This window comes from Talaromyces amestolkiae, assembly GCF_001896365.1.
Source record: "Talaromyces amestolkiae strain CIB chromosome Unknown scaffold13.1, whole genome shotgun sequence".
NCBI classification, from domain to species: Eukaryota; Fungi; Ascomycota; class Eurotiomycetes; order Eurotiales; family Trichocomaceae; genus Talaromyces; species Talaromyces amestolkiae.
Window position 1 is genome coordinate 635354 of NW_024468049.1, and position 22229 is coordinate 657582.

At 47.6% G+C, this 22229-nt stretch overlaps 7 protein-coding genes across 7 annotated transcripts; 4 read left to right on the forward strand and 3 right to left on the reverse strand.

Annotated features, from left to right (window-relative positions):
• Positions 1-591: 591 nt before the first annotated feature.
• On the forward strand, positions 592-1789 carry BHQ10_006880 (uncharacterized protein; the record flags this gene model as incomplete). The annotated part of the gene is made up of 3 exons (XM_040879515.1): positions 592-824; positions 906-1598; positions 1666-1789. 3 exons carry the CDS (start codon positions 592-594, stop codon positions 1787-1789), a joined length of 1050 nt encoding a protein of 349 aa, XP_040735384.1.
• Positions 1790-2159: 370 nt separating this feature from the next.
• BHQ10_006881 (uncharacterized protein) lies at positions 2160-4944 on the reverse strand (the record flags this gene model as incomplete). Its single annotated transcript, XM_040879516.1, has 4 exons — positions 2160-4478; positions 4530-4681; positions 4732-4805; positions 4868-4944. 4 exons carry the CDS (start codon positions 4942-4944, stop codon positions 2160-2162), a joined length of 2622 nt encoding a protein of 873 aa, XP_040735385.1.
• Positions 4945-6505: 1561 nt separating this feature from the next.
• Positions 6506-9343, forward strand: BHQ10_006882 (uncharacterized protein; the record flags this gene model as incomplete). The annotated part of the gene is made up of 2 exons (XM_040879517.1): positions 6506-6783; positions 6862-9343. 2 exons carry the CDS (start codon positions 6506-6508, stop codon positions 9341-9343), a joined length of 2760 nt encoding a protein of 919 aa, XP_040735386.1.
• Positions 9344-11140: 1797 nt separating this feature from the next.
• BHQ10_006883 (uncharacterized protein) lies at positions 11141-14002 on the forward strand (the record flags this gene model as incomplete). The annotated part of the gene is made up of 7 exons (XM_040879518.1): positions 11141-11169; positions 11253-11339; positions 11407-11533; positions 11599-11773; positions 11833-12429; positions 12485-13035; positions 13094-14002. The coding sequence occupies 7 exons, from the start codon at positions 11141-11143 to the stop codon at positions 14000-14002; spliced, it is 2475 nt and encodes an 824-aa protein (XP_040735387.1).
• A 1075-nt stretch (positions 14003-15077) lies between these two features.
• Positions 15078-18563, reverse strand: BHQ10_006884 (uncharacterized protein; the record flags this gene model as incomplete). The annotated part of the gene is made up of 7 exons (XM_040879519.1): positions 15078-15160; positions 15208-15819; positions 15875-16236; positions 17375-17823; positions 17888-18229; positions 18283-18452; positions 18512-18563. The coding sequence occupies 7 exons, from the start codon at positions 18561-18563 to the stop codon at positions 15078-15080; spliced, it is 2070 nt and encodes a 689-aa protein (XP_040735388.1).
• Positions 18564-18880: 317 nt separating this feature from the next.
• On the forward strand, positions 18881-19529 carry BHQ10_006885 (uncharacterized protein; the record flags this gene model as incomplete). Its single annotated transcript, XM_040879520.1, has 3 exons — positions 18881-19186; positions 19252-19446; positions 19500-19529. 3 exons carry the CDS (start codon positions 18881-18883, stop codon positions 19527-19529), a joined length of 531 nt encoding a protein of 176 aa, XP_040735389.1.
• A 442-nt stretch (positions 19530-19971) lies between these two features.
• Positions 19972-22046, reverse strand: BHQ10_006886 (uncharacterized protein; the record flags this gene model as incomplete). The annotated part of the gene is made up of 5 exons (XM_040879521.1): positions 19972-20886; positions 20938-21306; positions 21356-21485; positions 21585-21754; positions 21861-22046. 5 exons carry the CDS (start codon positions 22044-22046, stop codon positions 19972-19974), a joined length of 1770 nt encoding a protein of 589 aa, XP_040735390.1.
• Positions 22047-22229: the final 183 nt, after the last annotated feature.

Here is a 22229-nt window from a genome sequence, read left to right on the forward strand (position 1 = left end):
GGTCTAAAGAATTTCCCAAATCATCAATCAAGATATATATCGAGAGTACTCTTGAGTAGTATATGTTGGGATCGTTTGAGACTGCCTACCTATGTAGATAATAATTTTTGATCTAGTCATGGGAGGTGCTCTTAATAGTGATAAGTTGGATTCTGTACTAGAGTGCTCACCGGCCCATGATCAGTACACATAGTATGTAGAAATTGGGAGGCCTTCCGGTATGTATACGTACGTACTACACTCACGTACTTTGCATGTAGAATGATCATTCAAAAAGAATACTTAAGCCATTTCTTTTTTTCTAATGCTTCATTCCTTTGAACTCAATATTAACCCAATCAATCCTCACGTAGTGCTCTATCTAAAGAACAAGGCCATCGCGGACACAATTGATTAGGGCTAGGTGATCGTTAGGGTTACAATTAGGGTTGTCAACGGACAGACCCACCATGTTCATGTCGATTGGACAGAGCCCCTTTATCACGTGATCAAGTTTTGTCCGCTTCACCTTTCCTGTCCCGACATTTTTCAGGAAGGTTAAATGAATGATTCCCATCTCGAACGATTCATTAATTTCTCACCACCGATCCGATGGCTGCTCGCGAGCCTTCAAGATGCCTCCAAAGGGCGCTTCTACGGCCTTCGCCATCCCATAAATATCAACAATTCGCTTTCTCGAGACGCAATGCCTCCGGACAGGCAGCGGCCACGGCCGCGATTGATGTTGAGACTGGATCTTCTCTATCGACACCTGTTCCTGAATCTGTTATAAAATCATACAACCCCATTGCGCGTGCAAAACAGAATAAGCTCCCTCGCAGTCGGTACGTTTCTAATCTGCATTGGCATCGCAGGAGATCTGGTGTGAGGCTTCTCTTTGACAAGGAAACTAACTTTGATTGAAGGTATCAATTCCGATCCCCCAAATACGACCGCGGCCCTCTTCATCCCCATCGCCCTCCTCCTCCCGCAGATCCGTCATCCCGACTCTTCGTCCCTGGACCTTTCTCTCTCCCCCGTGTCCAACAAACCTATGAATCAACCATTGCCTCCGACATCCTAACCCTCTGCTACGTACACCGACCCCCTGGTTTCCAAACTCCCGTAAAAGCACCGCGTCTCCGATCATGGGATGACAGTTCCCCATACCACAAGAATCGACCATTGCGCGGTCCCCGTGGTGGTGATGTACTACGCCTTTTGCGCAAGCCCATCACGTTCCGCAACTTGCCCAAGGTCGAGCGCATCACAATCCATAGTTATGTGAAAAACGCCGCTACGGAAGGATCATCGTGGCTTCATGTTGCCGGTATGGCTGTGCAGGCTATCTCGAATGTGCGTGTGGAGACGTACAAGTCCAAGACGAGCGTTGGCCCTTGGGGTATTGTCCCGGGTCGAGACTCGGTGGCTGTGAAGGCTGAGCTGTACCGTGAGGACATGCACCACTTTTTGGGTAAATTGGTGGATGTCGTTCTGCCCAAGATCAAGGAATGGAAGGGTGTCAAGGGAAGCAGTGGTGATAGCAGTGGAAATATCACGTTTGGTTTGGAGCCGGAGGAGATGGCTCTTTTCCCGGAGATTGAGGTCAATTATGACATGTGAGTTTTCTCCTCTTTTTTGGGTTTCACAGATACTTTATACTGACAAGGAATTCTTTGCGCATAGGTACCCTGTCAAAATGATCCCTGGTTGCCACATCACCCTCCACACAACCGCTACCACCGATAAAGACGCCAGACTACTTCTCAGTGCGCTCGGAATTCCGTTCCACGGCAAATTCGTCAACTAAGTGGCATTTTGGCATACGCGAAGCTAGGAGTGTGTCTAGGGATTTACACTCGATGTTTCGCTTCACATACCTCATTGCATGTTACATTACTTCTCCTATGTAGTATATAGTTATATTTGTATGAATACAGTCTCTTTGGTTTACTCGATTTATTGATCCTAAGTTTAGATACCGAGTATAAATTCTCCTTGGCAAAGAAAAGAGAAGGAGGAGAAATTATCAATCATTCAATCAATCTCATCACAGCATTTCTAATTCCAAACAATCCCAATCCATCATGCACAATGCCAATTCGCAAATCGATATGCATCAAGCCAAAACACATCAAGACCTATATACGTACAATTATAACCCGACATATCCCCCAAGGCTAACCAACAGTAACAGCCAAAAACTCACACTCCAACAACTCATCCGCATTAGGCCTTTTCTCATGATTGATCTCAAAGGTCACATCCAAAAACGCACGAGCTTCGTCACTAGCATGCTCAGGTGCAGGGGGTCGCGCTTGGTTATTACCAATCCTAAAGATGGCTTGTAACTGACTACAATCGGGGAATGGGTGAGAACCAATAAACATTTCAACGACAAGACAGCCCAGACTCCAGATATCGGCCTTCTTGGTATGCGCCGTTTGGCGCACGACTTCAGGAGCCATCCAGTAGACACTACCTTGAAGGGAAGGGCGGTGTAGGTGGCCTCTTCCGCTGACTGCGCTCGAGCCCAGCATGGCGGATGCTTCGACACGTTTTGAAATGCCGAAATCGGAGATTTTGATGCCGCCTTTGTTGTCGACGAGGATGTTGGCGCCCTTGATGTCACGGTGGATGATGTCTCGGCTGTGGAGGTAGGATAATCCGGCAAGGATTTGGCGGACAAAGTTTTTGATAAGCGGCTCTTGGAAGGTATTGTATTGTTTGAGCATTTCCGCGATGGAACCACCGGGAACGTATTCCAAGAAAATGTTTAGGTTGTGGTCGTCTGCAGAGGTTCCGAGATATTGGACAATGTTAGGATGGTGCAGCCCTTGCAAGAGTTCAATCTCATGTTTCAGAGCCGTGACCATAGTGTTTTTCCTCTTATCAAACTCAGTACCCTTTGTAGCAGACGGCAGCTCGACTTGTTTCACAGCCATGAGCTCTCCAGTAATCGAGTGAAGTGCGAGGAAGACGCTTCCGAAAGAACCTTCACCAATGAGGGAACCTTTCATCCAGTTCTTAGCAGCGAAATTATCTCCGTTCAAGAAGTCGGCAAGACCGGTGTCCTCTTCTTCTCCGTCCTCCGCCACAATCATGCTCAATCGTTCGTTCAAAGAGCCACCGCCATCAGTGGCTGCGACGCTCAGCGTCTCGTCGAGGAAACTCCTTTGAGTTGAGCTTGCATCACCCGACACAGGGTCGGATCCACTTCCGAATGATACATATGACTTGCGATCTGGTTCTATAGGAGACTCCTCCTGGAGAGGCTGTAGAGAACTCGAAGCAATCGAGTCCCGGTATGAGACCTGAGGAAGATGTGACCTTGCAACTGACAAAGGCSGGGATGGACGAGCCAATTGGCCTCCTGCAAGCCAAGTGTCGGCGATGCTAGGGATGGGAGGCGCATCCTTCATACTTGAAGCAAAGCTGATGTTACTGACCACACTCAGCCGACTCGCGGCGCGACTGAGTCGCTGAGATCTTCGAACGGAAAGACGCATCGTCTTCTCAATATCTTGCGGTTGATGACTTGGGAAATAAGATGTCAGTTCATGAATGATCATTTCGCTAGGAGGTCGAGCTCCGAAGAATGATCGTAATTTAGAAGCTGATGGGCGCTCCATGACTGATGAAGTTGGAGAAGCTTCGTGCTCATCATTTGCTAGATGTCTCGACCTTTCAGAGGTCAACGGAGAGATAGGTTGTTTGATATGATGCCACGGTTCTCCTGTCAGTTGCTGAATCTTGAGCTGATTCCGGGCGTTGGAGCTGCTCAAAGCATTCAGATGAGTAGCCTGACTTTCGTCGAGAGCCAACTGAGCGGCACGGCGTAATTCATCAGCATCGGGCTCTCCCGCATGGATCTTCCTCAAGATGAGGCGGCCACGTTCAGATTTTTGAGAACCTTCGCAGATTCTCACCAATTCAGAGTCCGTCACCCGTCGGCAGTTCGCTGGGTCAGGTTCTAATCCATCCAATACGTAGAAGCAATAGCTCCGGTGTTGATATTCTGGGAGTTGTAGTTTCCTGAGCACATAAAGCATGATTTCTTCCGCGTTTTTGCAACCTTTCACGTTCATAGCCTTTGTCTGTCCGCCAGTATAGATGATTCGGATGACATGAGAGTTCGCTGGAAGAGAGCCTATGGTATAACCGTCGATGCTGGGGTTTTGTCTTAGATGCGAAATCTGCGAACTATCCCCCGGTGTGATCGGGTGCCGTCCAGAGCCTGATCCGGCAGAAGATGGATGACTTAAATAACCAGGCATACCATCTCGTCGAGGGCCATCTACCGGACTACCAGCGTATCGAAATGCTCGTGTTCTATCATCCATGGTCATAGGCGACGAGGGCCGTGAATTCGATCGGCCGCCAATAGCATCGAATTGACGAGACCACTTCGACGTTAGCGGATTGCGAGAAGTGGAAGATGAGTATACGTCGTTTGATAAAGGTGCATATGTCGTAGCTTCGAGGGCCGCAAGGGGGTCCTATACCTTTTTAGCGTTTTTGTTGAGACAATCCTGTGCTCATGGACTTACCATATTGTTCTTTTTGCGATTGATGAGAGCTTTATTCCGGAGTTGTTTGATGGCGACGAAAATGCGGACCCTGTCGCCGATCTTTTTTATTCCAATCTCTTGAAGGATCTTCTGATCGCACTCGAGCAGGTTGTCTCCATTAAAATTGTTCGCTGTCCGCCATATTAGCGTGAGCACCTAGCAAGGAAGATCGAAAAAATACCTTTAAATAGAGGCTCGTATTGTCCGCATCTTATACTATGGAGCCAATCGGCAACCTTTTTCTCGTCCCACGACCTATATTTGAGCGAGTTAGCTATCGGAAGAGTCATGACATCTTGCCGAGCATCATCGCTCACCGGACTGAATCCAATCCATCATTATTGACCGAAAATTCCGATTCGGTGGGAGAAGTGAACATTCCATCGCTTGTCATTGAAGGTGTACCGGTTCTATGGAAAGTCGTTGATTGATATGATGGAGTCGATGATGATGCCGAATGGCCCAACGTGGGTTGATAGGCAGGTTTCGAGGCCAACATGATCGGTAGAGGATATGGAAACGGCTTGTATATAGAGCTTATGGTGGGTAGACTATAGGCAAGCACTGATTACATGCTCCGATATATGCTCCGATCCCAACGCCAAAATGATGTTACCGAACGACTATTATACCCAAAGACCGGTCAACTAGGCGATTGAAACATGGCAACGACGACAAGGTGAACGGCAGGAGCAAGGGTCGATTAGCTTCGGCTCCTAAATTATACAGACAGTGTGCGATATCGTGCGATCGAGTAGCGTGAAGCTGGTGGTGAGTTCGCAATAATATATGATATTGAGCTATTGTCCCGCATTGATCAGGCGTCAAAATGCGCCACCTAAACAATAACCAAGACCGACGAGATCGATATCAGAGCGGCGGAGGAGAACAGGACGGCGGTAGCAGGCGACGGAGGAGGATACTTGTAGTGGATATAATTTGAAAAGGTCAGGAGGGGTTGACGAGTTAAGGGTTTGAGACTGTTGATGGTGATTATTAAAGTTGGTCGATTAGGGGCACGGGTCTCCGTCCGAATCGAGATAGGCCGCCGCACCTGACGATAAGCCTTACGACGACTGATGGAATCGTCTACATCCTACGAGGAAACAAATATGTAAATACGTCAGACAGTCTCGTTGTTCAGAGTTATAATAAGTGCCATGGCACATTCTACGTAGTAATTATTGCTGATCGCTGATGTTTGTTTCGCCGCTCGGGATGCTGAGTATCATCTTGAAACAATCTGAAACTCGTCACTCGCGCTGCCAAAGCACAGGGCGCAGCCAGTCAGCTCCGGACAAGGGATGATTATGTGCGAGTCTGCAACAGAGCTATGATGCGAGTCATTCTTCTTCTTCTTCCTGTTCCTGCAGCAAGACATTTCTTCACAAGTTGACGATCATGGCGTCGTTGTTCTTCAGGAGCATCCATCTCTTCAGCGATTCGGCGAGTATGCGGCAGCGACTAATGAAATAGACCTTGATGCCTGAGGCATCAATCGCATTGTACAGTAGCTTTATATAGAACAAATTAGCAGCGCTATTCTCATTGTCGTGCTCCAATGTAATCGTCGACTCTAATATTAGATCCTCTAAAGCATTCTTACAGTCTATTGACAGAACTCGGATCTTTGTACACTCATCGCGACTCACTTGTCATTTATCTTTTCAGTCGGACTACACGTGACTGAGTTCTGATAATGAACGTTTTTGCACGAATAGAATACAAATTATGATAAGCGTAATAATGATAGCAATTACAAGGGCAACAATCAATAAGTATATCGAATTAAGCATATGCGCTGAGTGTATGCGAAGCAACAGCATGCGGCAGTTAGCCTCCCCTCACCCCACAGTTTTTCTCTTTCCCCGCTTAAAGCCTTGGATTCCCCAACTGTGCCTTCCTGCTTCATCCATCGTTGCGATACGTGTACGTGCCTGGTATCACCAGAGACGATGGAAGCAGATCAGCCTTCTCCGGATAAACCGCGCAAGAAGACGACTTCGGCTGCGCATCGCAAGTCTTTAGCTTGCGAGTACTGCCATCGCTCGTTTGCGCGGCTCGAGCATCTTCAAAGACATCTCCGCACTCGTAAAAGCTCCCCGCCCGCCCAGAGTCCCCGAAGTGCGACTCTCCCATTGAGCTTTGCTAACATTGGTCGTGGCTTTCCGAAAACAGATACCAAAGAAAAACCTTTCTCATGCGATATTTGTTCCAAGTCTTTTGCTCGAAGGTACGTCCCTCGCCATTGCTTGCCCTGCTGTGAAACGTTTGCTCTCCTTGCGTATGACTAAATCGCGAGATAAAACAGTGACCTCCTTGTCCGACATGAGCGTTTGGTGCACCCCGGGGAAGCGGCTACGCACCGAGGAGAGCGTCGGTCTGGAACTGATGTAAAAGCTTCTCATCAAACAATCCCGCTGAGCCCGGCTTCCATGATACCACCTGCCCATCATGAGCCTCGCGTGCTGGACATGCATGACCCCATTGGCATTCAGCAACCACCACCTCCGCATCCACCAGTACCGCCGCCGGAGGTACAGGTACATCACGCGCCGTTGATCGAGCCGAATCACTTCAATCCCTCCTGGGGCTACGACCTCAATCTCCTTTCGCACGCTGCCAGCCATGTCGCTCTGGAAAACCAACAAGAGCTCGCCTTGGAATCCATTCGAAAACCGCATCTCCCAACCGGACCCTCCCCTCAATTACAGGCTGCGGTACAAGAGAAAAGTATCGCTGATGCATACAGTGTGGAGCCATCATTTCTTGATCTCACCGATCTTGGAGATCCAGTTCAAGATTTCACGGTTTTTCTAGAGAGTGTCGGGCTATCAACCGACTGGGATTCAGGTGTCTTCTCATCAGTCGAGACAGATCCGTTACTGTCAAACTCCATACAATTTGATACCAAGCCGCCAGGCCGGGAATATGGCCAGCCAAGACTGAACCCGGATATCCTCAGTGAACAACGGGCGTCAGCGGATGAAGCTCCGTCCTTCTCCAATTTTGGATCCAGGCTCCCATCCTTACAACCTGAACCTCAAGAATCCGATGAGCGCGCCAGTCTACTTGATGATCCTACAAATCCGCGTCCAGCATGGGATATTTCCAACACCGATCGGCAGTTGTTTTTGACTAGACTTGACGAATTTGCTCACGTCCTTCCTCGCGGATTCGTACCGCCGTCCAGACATGCTCTATCACGCTTCATTGCCGGTTATATTAATGGTCTCAATGAGCATCTTCCATTTATTCATGTGCCGACGCTATCTGTAGTTCGATGCCTTCCTGAGCTCACCCTGGCTCTCGCTGCTGCGGGGTCTCACTACAGATTTGAGAACAGTCGAGGCATTGAGCTCTTCCATGCAGCGAAAGCAATCTTGTTTGAGCGGATACGGCGAAGGGATGCGAAGCAAGTTCCCACGCCGACATGGGATGTCTATGTTCCCAGTACACCGTCGCAAAGAAGCTCTATGGCGCCTTCGAATGCACCCGGTAGCCCTTTTCAAGCCCAAAAGTTCCCTCCCCAGCTGGAAAGCATGAGCTATATGATGGATGAGTCCGAAGCTCATATGGAAGTCATTCAAACGTTCCTACTCCTGACTGTTTTCGCATCCTGGGAAAGACAGCCCGAATTACTTCGAGAAATACTCGCTCTACAAAGCACCCTGGCCAGATTAGTACGGGAACACGGGCTCTCAGACTCGTCTATCGTCTCTGATAACCTGGCCTGGGATGAATGGGCTCGCTTGGAGGGTAACCGACGCACAAAATTGATCGTTTATTGTTTCTTTAATTTGCACTCTATCATGTACAATATCCCCCCGCTTATAATGAACTCGGAGCTGAATCTGAGGATGCCATGCGCGCACGAAATTTGGAAAGCGAATAATGCGTCGCAATGGCGACGTATATATCGTTCGCGGCATGAACCAATCGTCACTTTTCAAGACGCGTTCGCAAAACTCTTTTTGAAAACACCGCCGCCGAATCCATGCCCTATTTCCCCTCTTGGAAACTATATTCTGATTCATGCAATCATTCAACAAATATTCTTTGCTCGTCAACTGCGCATAACATCTCCACTTATGCCGAGCACAAGTCTTCGCGCAGAGGACCTCACAGCATTGGAGAATGCATTGAATGCATGGAAGGCAGGGTGGAAACGAACTCCTGGGTCAAGCATTGACCCTCAGAATCCAGCAGGTCCGATTGCTTTCACATCTACCGCCCTTTTGGGATTAGCATATATCAGACTCCATCTAGATATGGGACCATGTCGACGGCTAGTGACTCAAGATCCCCTTCAAATTGCAAGAGCCCTGCAGGAATCGCCGCCGATTGTACGCAGTCCAAAATTGATTATGGCTCTTCTTCATTCCGCTCATGCACTTTCCATTCCCGTGAGACTCGGGATCGACTTTGTTGCGCGAACCCATTCGTTCTTTTGGAGTATTCAGCACTCGCTCTGCAGCTTGGAATGCGCATTTTTGCTGAGTGAATGGCTCCTTTCGATTCCATTGACGCAAAGCGAGCAGAGATTATCTGACCATGAACGAAAACTACTTTTATGGATCAAGAGCATGATGGACGAGACTGATATGGCAATAGCAACGTCATCCGTCGATGGGCATGATCTTGATTTCACCCAAGATCCATTCAAGGTTCGGCGGTTGAGTGTTGCTGTGGTGCGTGTTTGGGCACGTACATTTAAGGGCAATACAAGTTGGGCTATTGTTGATCTAATTGGATCCAGCCTTGAGGCTTATGCCGATCTTTTGGAAGGTTGACCCGTCAATCCCTAGTTATATCAAGTACTAGGCCACTATCGACCCCTGAATCATGCTTGATACCCCTTTTTCATCCGTTTCTACTTTCTACCCTACCACAAAAATCTATGATATAACGGCCTTGGAATGTATATTTGTTTCTTCCCTTTTTTGAATTTTTGTCTTCTGTACTATTGCTTGTTTTACTTTCAAGGGTGATGAAAGCTCTTGGTTCGTAGTTTTCAGGAATGCAGTATGTATATTGATTTCCAAGGTTATGTTTCGATTCTTATCTGTAATGAAATCGGCTATAATGGTATGCTCAGTACGGAAAATCTACTTACGCTCAGATCCGAATCTTTTAGTCACACTCGTCGGCACAAATCTCAGCGCCGAAAGCGAGGAAGTCAGAATGTCAACCTCGTCATCATCACCCGCTGCTCCTTGCTCAACATTTTCAATTTCTTCTTTAGCAGTTGTCACCGAGGTCGTAGTAGATATCGAAGTCTTCCTATTCCTTAGCCGACCTTCCTGCGGCAACTGCTGCGTCGACTTTAACGAGAGCCGACGATAATGCCCATGATTTGAGTTTCGTAACAAGGAATTCTGTTTGTCGATGCCATCGTTGACGATGAAGAAATTATAGTTCTAGTCATACCAAAAACGATATGTAAGTAGTAGTCGTGTTTCGATTTCACTGTAGACATAAATTGGGCGGGACTTACTGGAGGAAACATGTGCTTGTCAATCAAATGCCGTCGACGTTTCTGAGCCGTTGAGCATTTCCTGTCGCAGCCTTCTACGAAGCAGCTGAACTAAGCATTCTAAGTTAGCCAAACTCCTTCTATATATACATATACTGTGGGTATATTGCTTACGGTCTTCTCTCCACGGTCCCGCCGAGCTAAGATCAGCGGATCATGATTTTCTTCGATATGGATGTCTAGTATATGCTGTGTTGGGAAATTCCTGCCGCATTCCGAGCAGCGATTAACATGGGTTGTGAGGTAGTGGGATTCGTAGTCGTCATATGTTGAGAAGGTGAGGGTCTCTTTGTGAGGTTGGAGTGAGCATCGTATTAGTTGTTTGGTTTGTGCTTCGATGTGAGGCTCTGGAGAGGGGACTGTAATCTTTGTGGGTGGTACTTTTGTCGTCGTCAATTCTGATCCTGAGAGTGGTGGATGAGAGGGATCTGATATTTGCTCGTCTAGATACGAATTGGATCTTGATCGTTTCGCCATTTCGATTCGTGGGTGGATTTGAGTCCATCCATAAATGCAGCAGAAGGCTACATACGGGCTGACAGTCTCGCGTGATACTTCCACTGGAAGAAATTGGAGATGGGAGATATCATGTCTTTGTTAGGCGTCAAGCCACAGCACAGTACACTAGTGATACTGCACCAGCCACGCCATCATCTGACGAACAGCCACAGCCCGGCCCCGAGCGGCCAATCAGCGGGTGTTCTCCACAAACCACCTTTTTTATTGTTTGCGTCTCCTCCTTCCCTAAAATTAAATTGAGACGGGAAGGTGAGCGAAGAGTTCCCGCGGCCTTGGACCAACCTTATCTCTCTTCTCTTCAAACAGAGAGGGCAGGGACTACTTCTCCCTTCTTGCAGAGGCTGCACTTGCCAGCTGTCGGCTGTTATTTGTCGCAATAGAATCCGATTTTATACTACGTCGCAACATTCCAACCCTGTCGCAAACGCTAATGGATCATTCGCGGAACTGGCGCCTCGAGAACCGGAAGCCAGCTATATGACGGCGAGGTGATCAGTGAGGTTATGCGCGCGCCGTTTTCGAGAAGCTTTTGAGCATGGAGACTGCATTTGAGAATGCTTGGCAGTAGGTCTCCCATGTCCGAGATTATCGGATGGTTGTGTGATGGTGGTGATAGTGACGATGATGCTTACTGGTTCTCCGAACAGAATCGCAGTCCAAGCCGAAGGAAACCTCTCCAAGATACTCGCAGACAAAGAGCCAACCTTTGCAGAAATCGCCCACTGCCTTGCGGAGTGAGCACATCTCCAACCGTTCCTCGACGAAAAATGAACATCCACTCATGATATGACTGCAATACAGATTCCGTGTGGCTTGCCGCAACGCTATATTCGTCGATTTCAACGCCGCTGCCGCCCAAAATGCCGAGAACATTTTATGGGAGGCTCATGTCAAGATAAATACTCGTTTTCGCAAACTTTTGTCGCGAGTAAGTACCAGTCTGCTACTGTACACCTGTCTGGGAAAACCACTAAGAGTCGATGCGCATTGCAGTTCCGGGACGATGCAGGCAAGAAGAAACCAGTCGAAAAGCGGAAGCTTGAGAAACACTATCTTGACTTTATAAAGTTGAGTCAAAAATTCTACAGAGGATATATTCAACATTTGTCGTCGCATTACATTGGTATCCCAGAGTTGGAGCAGGTTGCGAAAAAGTTTAGCTTTGAAAGTAATATGCACTGATTCATTCGGACCTTTGATCATGTCAACTGACACTTTCAACCATAGACCTCACAGTGGACACCCCGATCATCCCTGATGCAAATTTGCGCAGCAGTGTACTCCAGTCCTGCCATGCTACTTTGATTCGCTTGGGAGATCTGTCCCGTTATCGAGAGACAGAGCTTGTTTCTGGTAAAGAGAGGAATTGGGGTCCTGCAATTGGCTACTATGACCTTGCCGGTATCATTTACCCGGAATCTGGAGCATCCCACAATCAGCTGGCGGTCATCGCGTTGGCCGATGGTAATCATCTCAGAGCTACATACCATCTTTACCGAGCATTGTCGGCGCAAGAGCCGCGTCCGGGATCTAAGAAGAATCTAGAGATCGAGAACAAGAAGATTCTTGCTGCTTGGGCCAGAGGAGAATTAATTCCACGCGAAGATGCTGGGGTTCCTGGGAAGGCACTGACTCATTGGTTTGTGTATCTCCATGCACAGTGCTACAAGGGCTTGGATTTCCAAGAACACGACGAGCTGGAAAACGAGGTGCTGAGTCAATTGGCGGTTGATCTAAAGGAAAAATCGCTTGAGGGCACCCTCCAAAAATTCGTTCTAATAAATATTGCTGCAGAAGAGCTCGCTAAAGCTAGAGCAGCCAAAAGTGAGTGTTTATTTGTGGATTTGTCGGTGTGCTATACTAACTTGAACGCGCGTAGATGAGCCAACTCATAACGCACAACTTTTCTTCCAGAGAATCAATGTCAAAACCTTTTTCACGCTCTTACAGATCCTTCTGGGTGAGCTTGAGCGTTTTGCAACTGAAGACAGCGACTCCAAGGAGTCTCAGCATGGGTCGGAAAAGGTCACTGTCGTTGCACGTCGTGTTTTACCCGCCCTTCGAAACTATAGCTCGTGGCTTACCATCAATTGTGGCTCATTGACAGCGCAAAAGCAAGATAAAGATACCGTCCTTTCAGTACAAGTCCAAGAGTTATGGAAGAGTTATGCCAATACATTGACATTGCTGGCATCTACGTTTGATGTTCCGCGTCTTCTCGAAGTGGAGTATCTTCTAGAGGAGGACGAAGAGACGCTTGGCTTTTCGCCTCTCATTACCGAGGCTACTAAAGAGCGGTATAAGACAGATAAAGGCACAACAAAACCGAGAATGCTTGATCCTGGCATTGAGAGGAATCATCCTAATATCGAAATGCTATTTCGAATTCGACAATTCGTCATCGAGGGATTAGATCTAGTCGTTAATAATGTGAGTATCATTAGTACGTTCCTCGTCCGGCGGACCACGCGCTAATCTGCTGCAATAGCGAATTCCCATAGCTTTCGTTGATGAAAACGAACGTAAAATATTCATTTATCAAGAGGAAGGACTTCCGTCCCAGTTTTATGCAAGTCCACGAGGTCATCAGCCTGCTATTCCGTCGACAAACGTGCAAAGAGATGAAATACGCAACGTGCAGCGGGCAAGGAACACGATTGAAGGACGGAGTGCCTTCGGTGGTTCTCAATCAGCTTCAATTTCGGCTTCTACAAACTTCAATCGCATCGTTGAGGGGGTCGAAAAGCTAGTAGAGTCAGATACCTACGAAGCGCCGCCAGCAATGCCACAGTTGCCAGAGTTTCTGCGGCCGACTCAGCCTTCGAATAATTTTCCTTATCCGACGCCAATGGTGCCTCCTGGTTTTGGTTTACAAGGTTCACGGTCTCCAACATTTACACCCTACTTCTCGAGCTCAAGTATTTGGGGACCGAACCCTCCATCTTTAACGCATGATTTATCATCACAACGGCTCSATAGCACACAAGGTCTCGGTCCTGACTCGCAGCTATTAAGAGGACAAAGCCCTTACACGCTAGAAACGCCGAGCCCTAGCCTTGTTGCCGTGCAAAATGATCTATTACTGCAAGAAAAGGAGATTCAAGCGCGATCGTCATCGCAATTCGGGTCGAGCTGGACACCACAATCTATGTCCACACCACAACCGCTCTGGGGTAAACCTCAGTTTGAAAATTTGCCGCCGTACCGTACTTCTTTGCTTCAACATTCAATGCAGCCACCTCCAGGCTATGAGTTCCCGTCTTCGCACAACCATGCGTTTATTGCTTCAACTTTGTCTCCGCAACATACCTCTGATAGCCGGCAAAGTACTCAAGATTCTTCTGGTCGTTTTGGCACTATTGGACAGCAAACACCTCCCTATGGACAGGCAGGTTGAAGTGATCATCCGATACCAGATGAGAATCCTGCCATCAAATTGCCCCGGCCGTCGAATCCTCGACTACGGCTTTGACTTTGCTTCAGTACTTTGAATCATAGAAGTTTAGGCTGCATTTGATCACTACGGCAGTCACCCCGTACAATTCAACCCAACGGGGCTTCGCCATACGAGCCCTGCCCAGCGTCCAGGCCACGGCAGTGTATAGGATGTCTACAAATCCACAAAGATAGCGTCGTTTCCGAGACTGTTCCTAACTCCGATTTTTGCACTTACAAGTTGACAGGATGGAGATTACACATACTTCTTATTCTCATGTCGATCGCTTTATTCATATCCAGTCTTTGTATACTGTGTACTTTACGTCTTTACCATATGATAAGCAATGCGAATGTTGTCAACATCGTTTCCATAAACCATTTTCTCAGGAAATCAAAAGCCTACCTACGTATATGTTCGGATACTTAGTTGGACCCCTGATGTAGATTGATGTAAAGTCTTGTACCTAGGTATAGCACGTCCACGTCTCTGTGTCTTCTGCCTTGAGAGAAAAGCTGCAAGCAGAGTAAGGCAGTAGAGGATCTCTCCCTAGCTGCTACTTGTAGTGGTGGTTCTCTCGTTCCCTTGCACTCCACATGGTGGCCTCTCGGTTACAGGAAAGACTTATAGTCGACGAAGAGAAATTGCGAGACATAGGATGAGATGCTTAATGAATGAACGAACGGTAAAACTTAATAGATTTTAATGTAACAATAGCCCTAAATATAAACTTCCACCCTTAGCCGATCCTTCCATAACTTCCCAGGGTCAAATACGGGGCTCGTTAAACCGAAAGATCAAGTGTACGACTGCGTACTGGGAATTCAGCACCCTCGGTCCATATAGTCCTAAACACTCATTTGGGCCACGCGTCAGATTTCTTTCTTCTCAAGATGAGAAACTATTCCTAGAATATCGCCCGGGTTGCACTGACTCGACTTCTCTCTCCGACTTCTCATAATGTAAATCCCCAAATTTAGTGGATCTGAATTTGCAACTTTTGCCATAGGTACAAACGTCCCACGGGCAATGATGGCTAAGGAAACACCCGTACCTCTCGCAAGAGGGCCCGTATACGCAGAGGGTCAGGCGAGCTCGATTCCGATGGTAAGCTGTCTCCTGCTCTGTTAAGTTTGTGTCATGGTCCATTTTGCAGAATAACGAACGTCCGCATTTGCCCACAAGATACTGCTCATTACAGAAACCTTTGGGTTTAATAGCCTCTAGTTTTTTTGAATAGCTGGTTATGGCTTGATCGTTAGTGAATTGCTTCAGTGATGGGKCTAATCGGTGGCCTTTGGCGTTGTAATTAATGGTCAGTGGAGCTCTGGGTTTTTTGACTAGAGTGATGTTTTGTTGGCCATTGGCACCTCCCACCGTGGCGTAGGTGATGGAGTGTCCGCCATTGCCTGAACTGATATGGCTTTCAGATCCGATAGATGGCTGTCTCTGCGGGGGATTCATTGATAACGCTCCATGACTAGCTAGAGAAGTATCGTCCTGAGAAGTTGACTGAATGACTGGAGGTGTCGGAGCAGCAACCGGCTTCAATACAGTCTCAAGCGGGAGAGATCGAAAAGTGCGGTCAAATTGTGCTATCTGGTAGCCCATTCCGCGGAAGCTATAATGCGCAGGCGTTGTTTCCAGCAGGATAATACGAGCTTTGGCGCTGTCGTCACCTTGGTATTCAGTCAAGTCGTGCATATAGCCAGAATCATGACAGCCAGCAAAGAATATCTTTTTGCACTGGAACTGCTTTATTGACTGGGTAAGCATCTCTGAGACGAATTAGAAGTTTCCATAATTGCTTTTCAAAGCAGCTGATATGCTTACTTCGCATTTTCGCATCTGCGTTTTCCTTACCACTTCCTACGTCCACCATGTCGAACTCTGCACGACTCTTATTAAAATGTTCGGCGAAGAGGCGCATATCCTTTTCGCCTCCAATTATATCTAACGAGCGCAGTACCCCCGCAAGGCCGTGGAGGTGGACGAAGATGCGAAGTAAGATCGGAACATCCTCTAGATCGGGCTGCGTCTGTTTAAGATAATTTCTGACCTCTTGCTGCAAGGCCACAGAGGCTTTTTGAGCCCCCTCTGCAGGATTCTCATAAAACTCATCCCGGAATATAGCTCCATCGCCATCCACCAGTACTGTCACAAAGGGATCTTTTTTCTGAACCAAGTCAATTTGCCTGTATGGCCACAAGCCAAAGCAGGGTATAGTGCTTGTAAACGAACAATGATATTATCAAGTGTTTGATTTTCCTCCTGTAATCCACGTATCTTATGCTGATATCCAAGCCGTGAGTCTCGTTCGTGCTCCAATTCGAATTGAAGTTTTTGAAGCTGATCTTCTTTTTCGTTAATAGTTTTAAGTAGAACCTGTCGTTGGCTTCTTGTCAGTAAAAATACCAGAATTCAGGAAGCAGAGCTAAAAAAAGCCCTTACACGCAGTAGGGAGTCCCTCTCCTTATCTACTTCAACGAATTTCTCCAGCCGAGCAAGCACATCTTCCTTGATCAGCCCCATAGTTGTCATGCTGAGGTATGGGCGCCAATATGACAGATAAAAAGACAGAAATAAGAGGATCAGGAAAGCATATTTCACTTCATGTCAGGTTGTCTGGTTTGCATCAGGTGCTTAGCCACGTGATTTGGGCTCGTATAGTTTCTCACTGCCCAATCCAGACGATCGCTGAGTTATAGTAAGGAGTGACTTTGACTGTGAGGTTCTGACCTTAAAAACAACTGGATTCCTTGCGTCTATCAAGCCGTTCCTAAGAACGCTCCATTCCAGAATCTTTGATATACTGATAAGCCATCTTTCCAGCAGAATTAGGGATGCCTGCTAGGGAGCACAATCGGGGAGGTTTCATCGCAGTAAAAATTATCAAATATCTGTTGTTCGTTGTTGAAGACTTTGCATTTCTATTTTCTACTTCATCCCATTGATCATGAGAGTAGCCTGCGTTTCTTCCTTCCTTTCTCCCTGCTATTCGCTCTGATGTAAATAAGCCCCAAAAACAAGCAAGACAAAAGAATATCGAGACGAACGAGGAATCATGGGAGAACAGCAGAAAATGCATCTTTTTGTTTGTTTCAAAATGAAAATTTGTATCTCATCCTCTTCTTAGAAACGTGAAGAAGCAACTGAGACAGGGTATATAATGGGTTGAATCATTAGATGAAAATGTTAGGCGTCAAGGTCGTCGTAGTACGGAAGTTTTCACGTCTATTGGCGGGAGKAGGTCTGCTTAGGGAAGGGGAATCTAGGACCATGTTAGGATTTGCATCACCAGATAAATCAACCAAACAGAAAAGGAGGTCTTACGAAGGTCCCAATTCCTGGATACTAAGGCGGGCGAGCCATTGACCTTGGTCAATGCTCTCTTCCAAGGTTTTACCCTGGACAATACCAGCAACGAAACCACCAGCGAAAGCGTCACCGGCACCGGTGGTATCGTTGATCTTCTCCTTGGAGATTTCGTGAACGGGATATTCCTTGGTCTCAACGCCGCTGGAAGTCGAGACAGCAGCCACAGTAGGGAGGGTTCCCTGAGTAATGATCACGATACGGGGGCGCTGGGTGTTCTTCTTCTCGAGGGTGGTGAGCTTCTTGGCGATTTCGGCGATGTCAGTCAAACCCCAGCCGTGGCTCTCGGAGTAGGCGAGAGCTTCGGTTTCGTTGCCGATGAGGTAGTCGACGTAGGGGATGACGCTGTCGAGCTGGTCTTTGAAGAATTGAGGGATGAAGGGGGCGGAGAGGGAGAAGACGAAGGGCTATACAAACACGTAACATTAGCCATCATTGCGATTGTTTACTTTACTCCAGAGTTGAATATACCTTATTGTTCGAAGCAGCCTCTTCAGCAAGAGCCAAAACAGCAGGCACAGAGACAGTCAAGTGGTATCCACCGACAAAGTAGACCTGAGCCTTCTCAACAAGAGCCCAGACATGGGGCTGCTTGAGGTGGTCAAGCTTGTACTCGTTGGCAGCAGCAAGGTGAGTGATCATGCTGCGGTTGTGGCCGGTAATAATAACACCGCATTTTCCGGTGGGCTGGACATCGTCGACACGATACTCAGTGTGGACACCGGCCTTCTGGCAGGTTTCTGTGAGGATGTCGGCGTACTTGTCTTTACCGACACAGCCGATGAAGGCGACGGAGTTCTCGGGGAGGATGTACTATTGAGAATTAGATTAGTATGAGTGGCTTTGCCGGTCAATAGAAGTCATACCTGAGCACCGCGAGCAGTGTTCTGAGCAGCACCACCAGCAATCAACTTGGCGTTGTGGTTCTGGAGAAGATCCTCATAGACACCCATGTGCTTCTCCTCAGCGAGAATGGCATCATTGGCCTTGACTCCATACTTTTCTAAAAGCGCTTCGTCTCCAACACCTTGGATATCTACATTGAAAAATTAGCAGCATACTCAGCCAACAAACTCGGGGAAATAGCGTACGAACCGAGGAGAGGATTCTCGAGGCAGAGAAGAGGGTATCCTTGAGGAGCAGCCATTGTGTATAGTCTTTGCACAAAAATGAACAATCAATTGAACTTAAAGTGAAGAGGAGAGAAGAAATCGAATCTTGTGTTTGGTTTATATCTTTTTTATTTAGACGTGGGGTTTGCGGGACGGAGGGGGTCTTCAAAGGTAGCTTAGCAATGGGAGCCGACCTTCGGTGTCCGGGAAGTTGGAACTCTCTCTCCAACACTACCGCATCGGACTGCAAGCTCAGCAACACCACAATTCAGCACCTGTACCAAGCAAAAACGGAGCTATTCCCGATTCAATTCGACTGAAAATTACTGCCGACTTTATCTTTGAAGGAACAATGTCTCACTCCGCGTTGGGGATCGCAGAAACGATCCAGAGCGCCTCCATCAAACGTCATCCGTCACCACGACACGACATCAATCCGTCCACAGCCGCTTCGGAAAAAGTGCCCTACGAAGAAGCGGACCCATCGGATGCAGCTAGTATCACTTCAGATATTCTTGATCAACCGGTTCTTCGACCCGTTGCGCGCAGACGAGATCTTCCTCCGTTGCCGGATTTGAGGTTTGAGCAGAGCTATCTAGCTAGTCTGAGAGGTGCGGATACATGGCAGCGCGTTGCTTGGATTACTGTTAGGGATCAGGTAGGCTTTCCACACATACATACCCTATGTTGCTTGCAAGATCTAACAGCATTTTCACGATGCAGGTCCTTCTACCCTTGATCCAAGGTACGTTCTGGACACTCGGCCTCGAGGGCTGGCGATTTTGGAATCGCAATGCCCAATACCACGGAAATTCGCTCGGCACACGGCTGCGACGATGGTGGTATTCGGTGAACAATTGGCCTATTCCCCCTCCGCGACTCAAATCGGACAAGAAGTTTGCTGAGCGAGTGCAAGACGTGAGTTGGCTATTCTTTCATAAAGGCATACATTGACTAACTGGGCTGGATAGTTTTATACTGCACAATTCTCGAGCGATTGACTAGCCGACTATTGATACTTGATTTGCGTCATAACGAACTTTATAATCATTTTGATACTACAAGTTGCATTTGAGAGGCGTTCAGCGATTGATTTATGCTGCAGGATTTAGCAGCTTGTATATCTATGTCATCTCCTGGAACGGCGTATGAACAAATATTTATTGTTATAATTGATCCTGTATTGACAATCTCGTCCCATATGACGGATACCACTTCACTCAATTCTGAATCTAGAAGCTGACAAAGTTTCCCTACTGAAATCAACACTCGCTATAAGCCATTCGCTCAGCTGTCCCAGAAACTCAAAAACGCCTTTAAAGCAAATATCCGTACAGCCTCCGTGTATCTGAAACCCCATGACTAGCAAATACCGTAGATTCTAATCCGGCCCAACTTTCCAGGACCTTTTCATGGATATGAATGACTTTATGAAAGAGCACTTCACTCGTGGCCATTGTGTACTCGAGAAGGTTCGAGTGGTACAACGGCGGGKTCCTGTGTGGATTTTGCAGTTACATCCTCTGACTTCGTGCCCTGGGCAGACACATTCTCCTTGGAGTACTCATAGGGCGAAATCGCCGCAGAGCTTGGCACCGTCAGCTCTTGAGGCTTTTCTCCCAATGATCCATTCGTTGTGCCTGCTGCTTGAGAAGTTCCTTCTGAAGCTGGCTTTTCGAGTGGCCTTTTAGACAGGTCAGTTACAACTTCTGTCTGCACGGTGTTTGAACCTGGAATGCCACCGGATTCACTAATCAAGCCATCAATTAGATTGAGTGGTTGGTTCGGGTTCGTCTTGCCGTAATGCAGATGAACAACTAGACTATTTTGTTCAGACTCATCAACATCGAGCATCGATTCGTCCTCACTTTGTTCTTCCTCGTCGTCACCTTCGAAGTCATCATTCTCGTTGTTCGACTCGTCGTCACCTTTCCAGCTAGACGCAGCTTCTGATTCTTCATCGCTAGCATCATTGGCATATCTCGACGGGTAGCCGTTCGCTTGACCGCGCGTGCTACGCTGAGGTCGAACCTCTTCATCCTCATCGTCATCTGCATGGTGATCTGCTCGTTGTCCACTCAACATTGACTCTCCGTATATGCCGCCAGCTCGAGCTCGCACCTGCCGACCGCTAGCTGTGATTGTTGGTCCTGCGGGTTCGCCCGGGGTTGTGATGCCAGACGCATTTCGTGTCGATCGTCGAGTAGTAGGCAAATCGTCAGAAAATATATCCTCGTCTTCAGAGTAAGTATATTTGAGCTTCTTGCCACGCGTACGGCCTTCGTAGAGGGAGAATCCTGGTTCCGGGCGTGTAAATGCAGCCTTTCGTGCTAATCGGTAGTCACGCCGTCTCCGTTTCTAAAAGCGAAGATAAGTAACAAGCAAACTCAGGGTAGCATATTAACACACCTCTTCTCCACCCTCAAAACGAGGAATTGCATGCATGATCCGTTCGCTCAACTTCTTGGAATGTTGTGATTTTTCTTGTGCCAACTTCTCGCCAATTTCTCGGATCTCGTCGATAGTTCCTGCAACACTCCACCAGGTATTTGTCTTCAACGCTGGATTGCTCTCCCGATAGAGGCGAAAATGAGTATCATCTTGGCCTTCTATAAGCCAGTAGCGTCTTTTCAATTCGTCTCTTCCCCATGGTTGTATCGACAGTGGTTGGTTGAGGTCGTCATCGTGTCGCGCCTGCTTATAGGAATCCTTGATCTTCGCTTGTATCGCATCGGAGGAGGAAAGAGACCATAAGATAAGAGCTTTGAGCAGACGTAACTAAACTCATTAGACTGGTGGCATATAAGTATTTAACAGGATGTCATACCCTCTCCTCAGGATTCATGGTTGTGAATGTGCGCCCGCCATGCAGAGGATTCTTTCCTTCCCAGGCACGCGGCCATTGTGAATTATGTGTTTGTACAGCCTCTTCTAGGGCTCTTTGGTAATGTCCTTTCCTATTATCACAGGAACAATTAGCCTTCTTTCTTCCAGCGTCAAATAGCTCCAGGTTGTTAGAGCTAGGAAACGTTTCAAGCTGCTAGGAAAAGTCATACTCAACATCTTTCTTGCGATTGAGGACTAGGCCAATAAGAGCACACAGTAGCCTTTCGACATGTTCCCCAGGTGTTATATCTTGCACGCCTTGCTCAATGTCTTGTGGGCCATAGTGTGGGAGTGATTTCGGGAAGGCGTCACTGAAACGCGCGCGGAACATGACGATGAACTATAGTAAAAGCACAAAACATCAGCAAGCGTGTCAAAGCCTTATAATAACGCGCCAAACTGTAGCAAGCCAATTCAGAGCCACCGGAAAATTTCTGAACACATACCGCGATATCTGGATTGTCCGCGAGAACATATTCGTGTGGCGGAGATGGGGCGCGCTTTGGAGGCGGAGGAGTCTCCTCCTTGAAATAATTTGTGATTTTAGCATTGGTCGCGTAAGTGACTCCAGACATAGACTCATCATCTGTCGGCGGCGCCGATGACAGTGATGAGGTGTCTGACGAAGACATGGTGGTTGTGTTGGAAAGTTGTGGTAGGTGGTAAGTTTGAAGGTCTTAAATGCGAGGATGTCGGGAGTGGAGGATTCTTTCTACAGCGGCTATCACGCGGCGCGGCATCTACCTAATGATTATCTATGACATGGCCCTAGCCCGGTTTCTGATTCAGAGTGCAACTTTCATTCAGAATTGCTT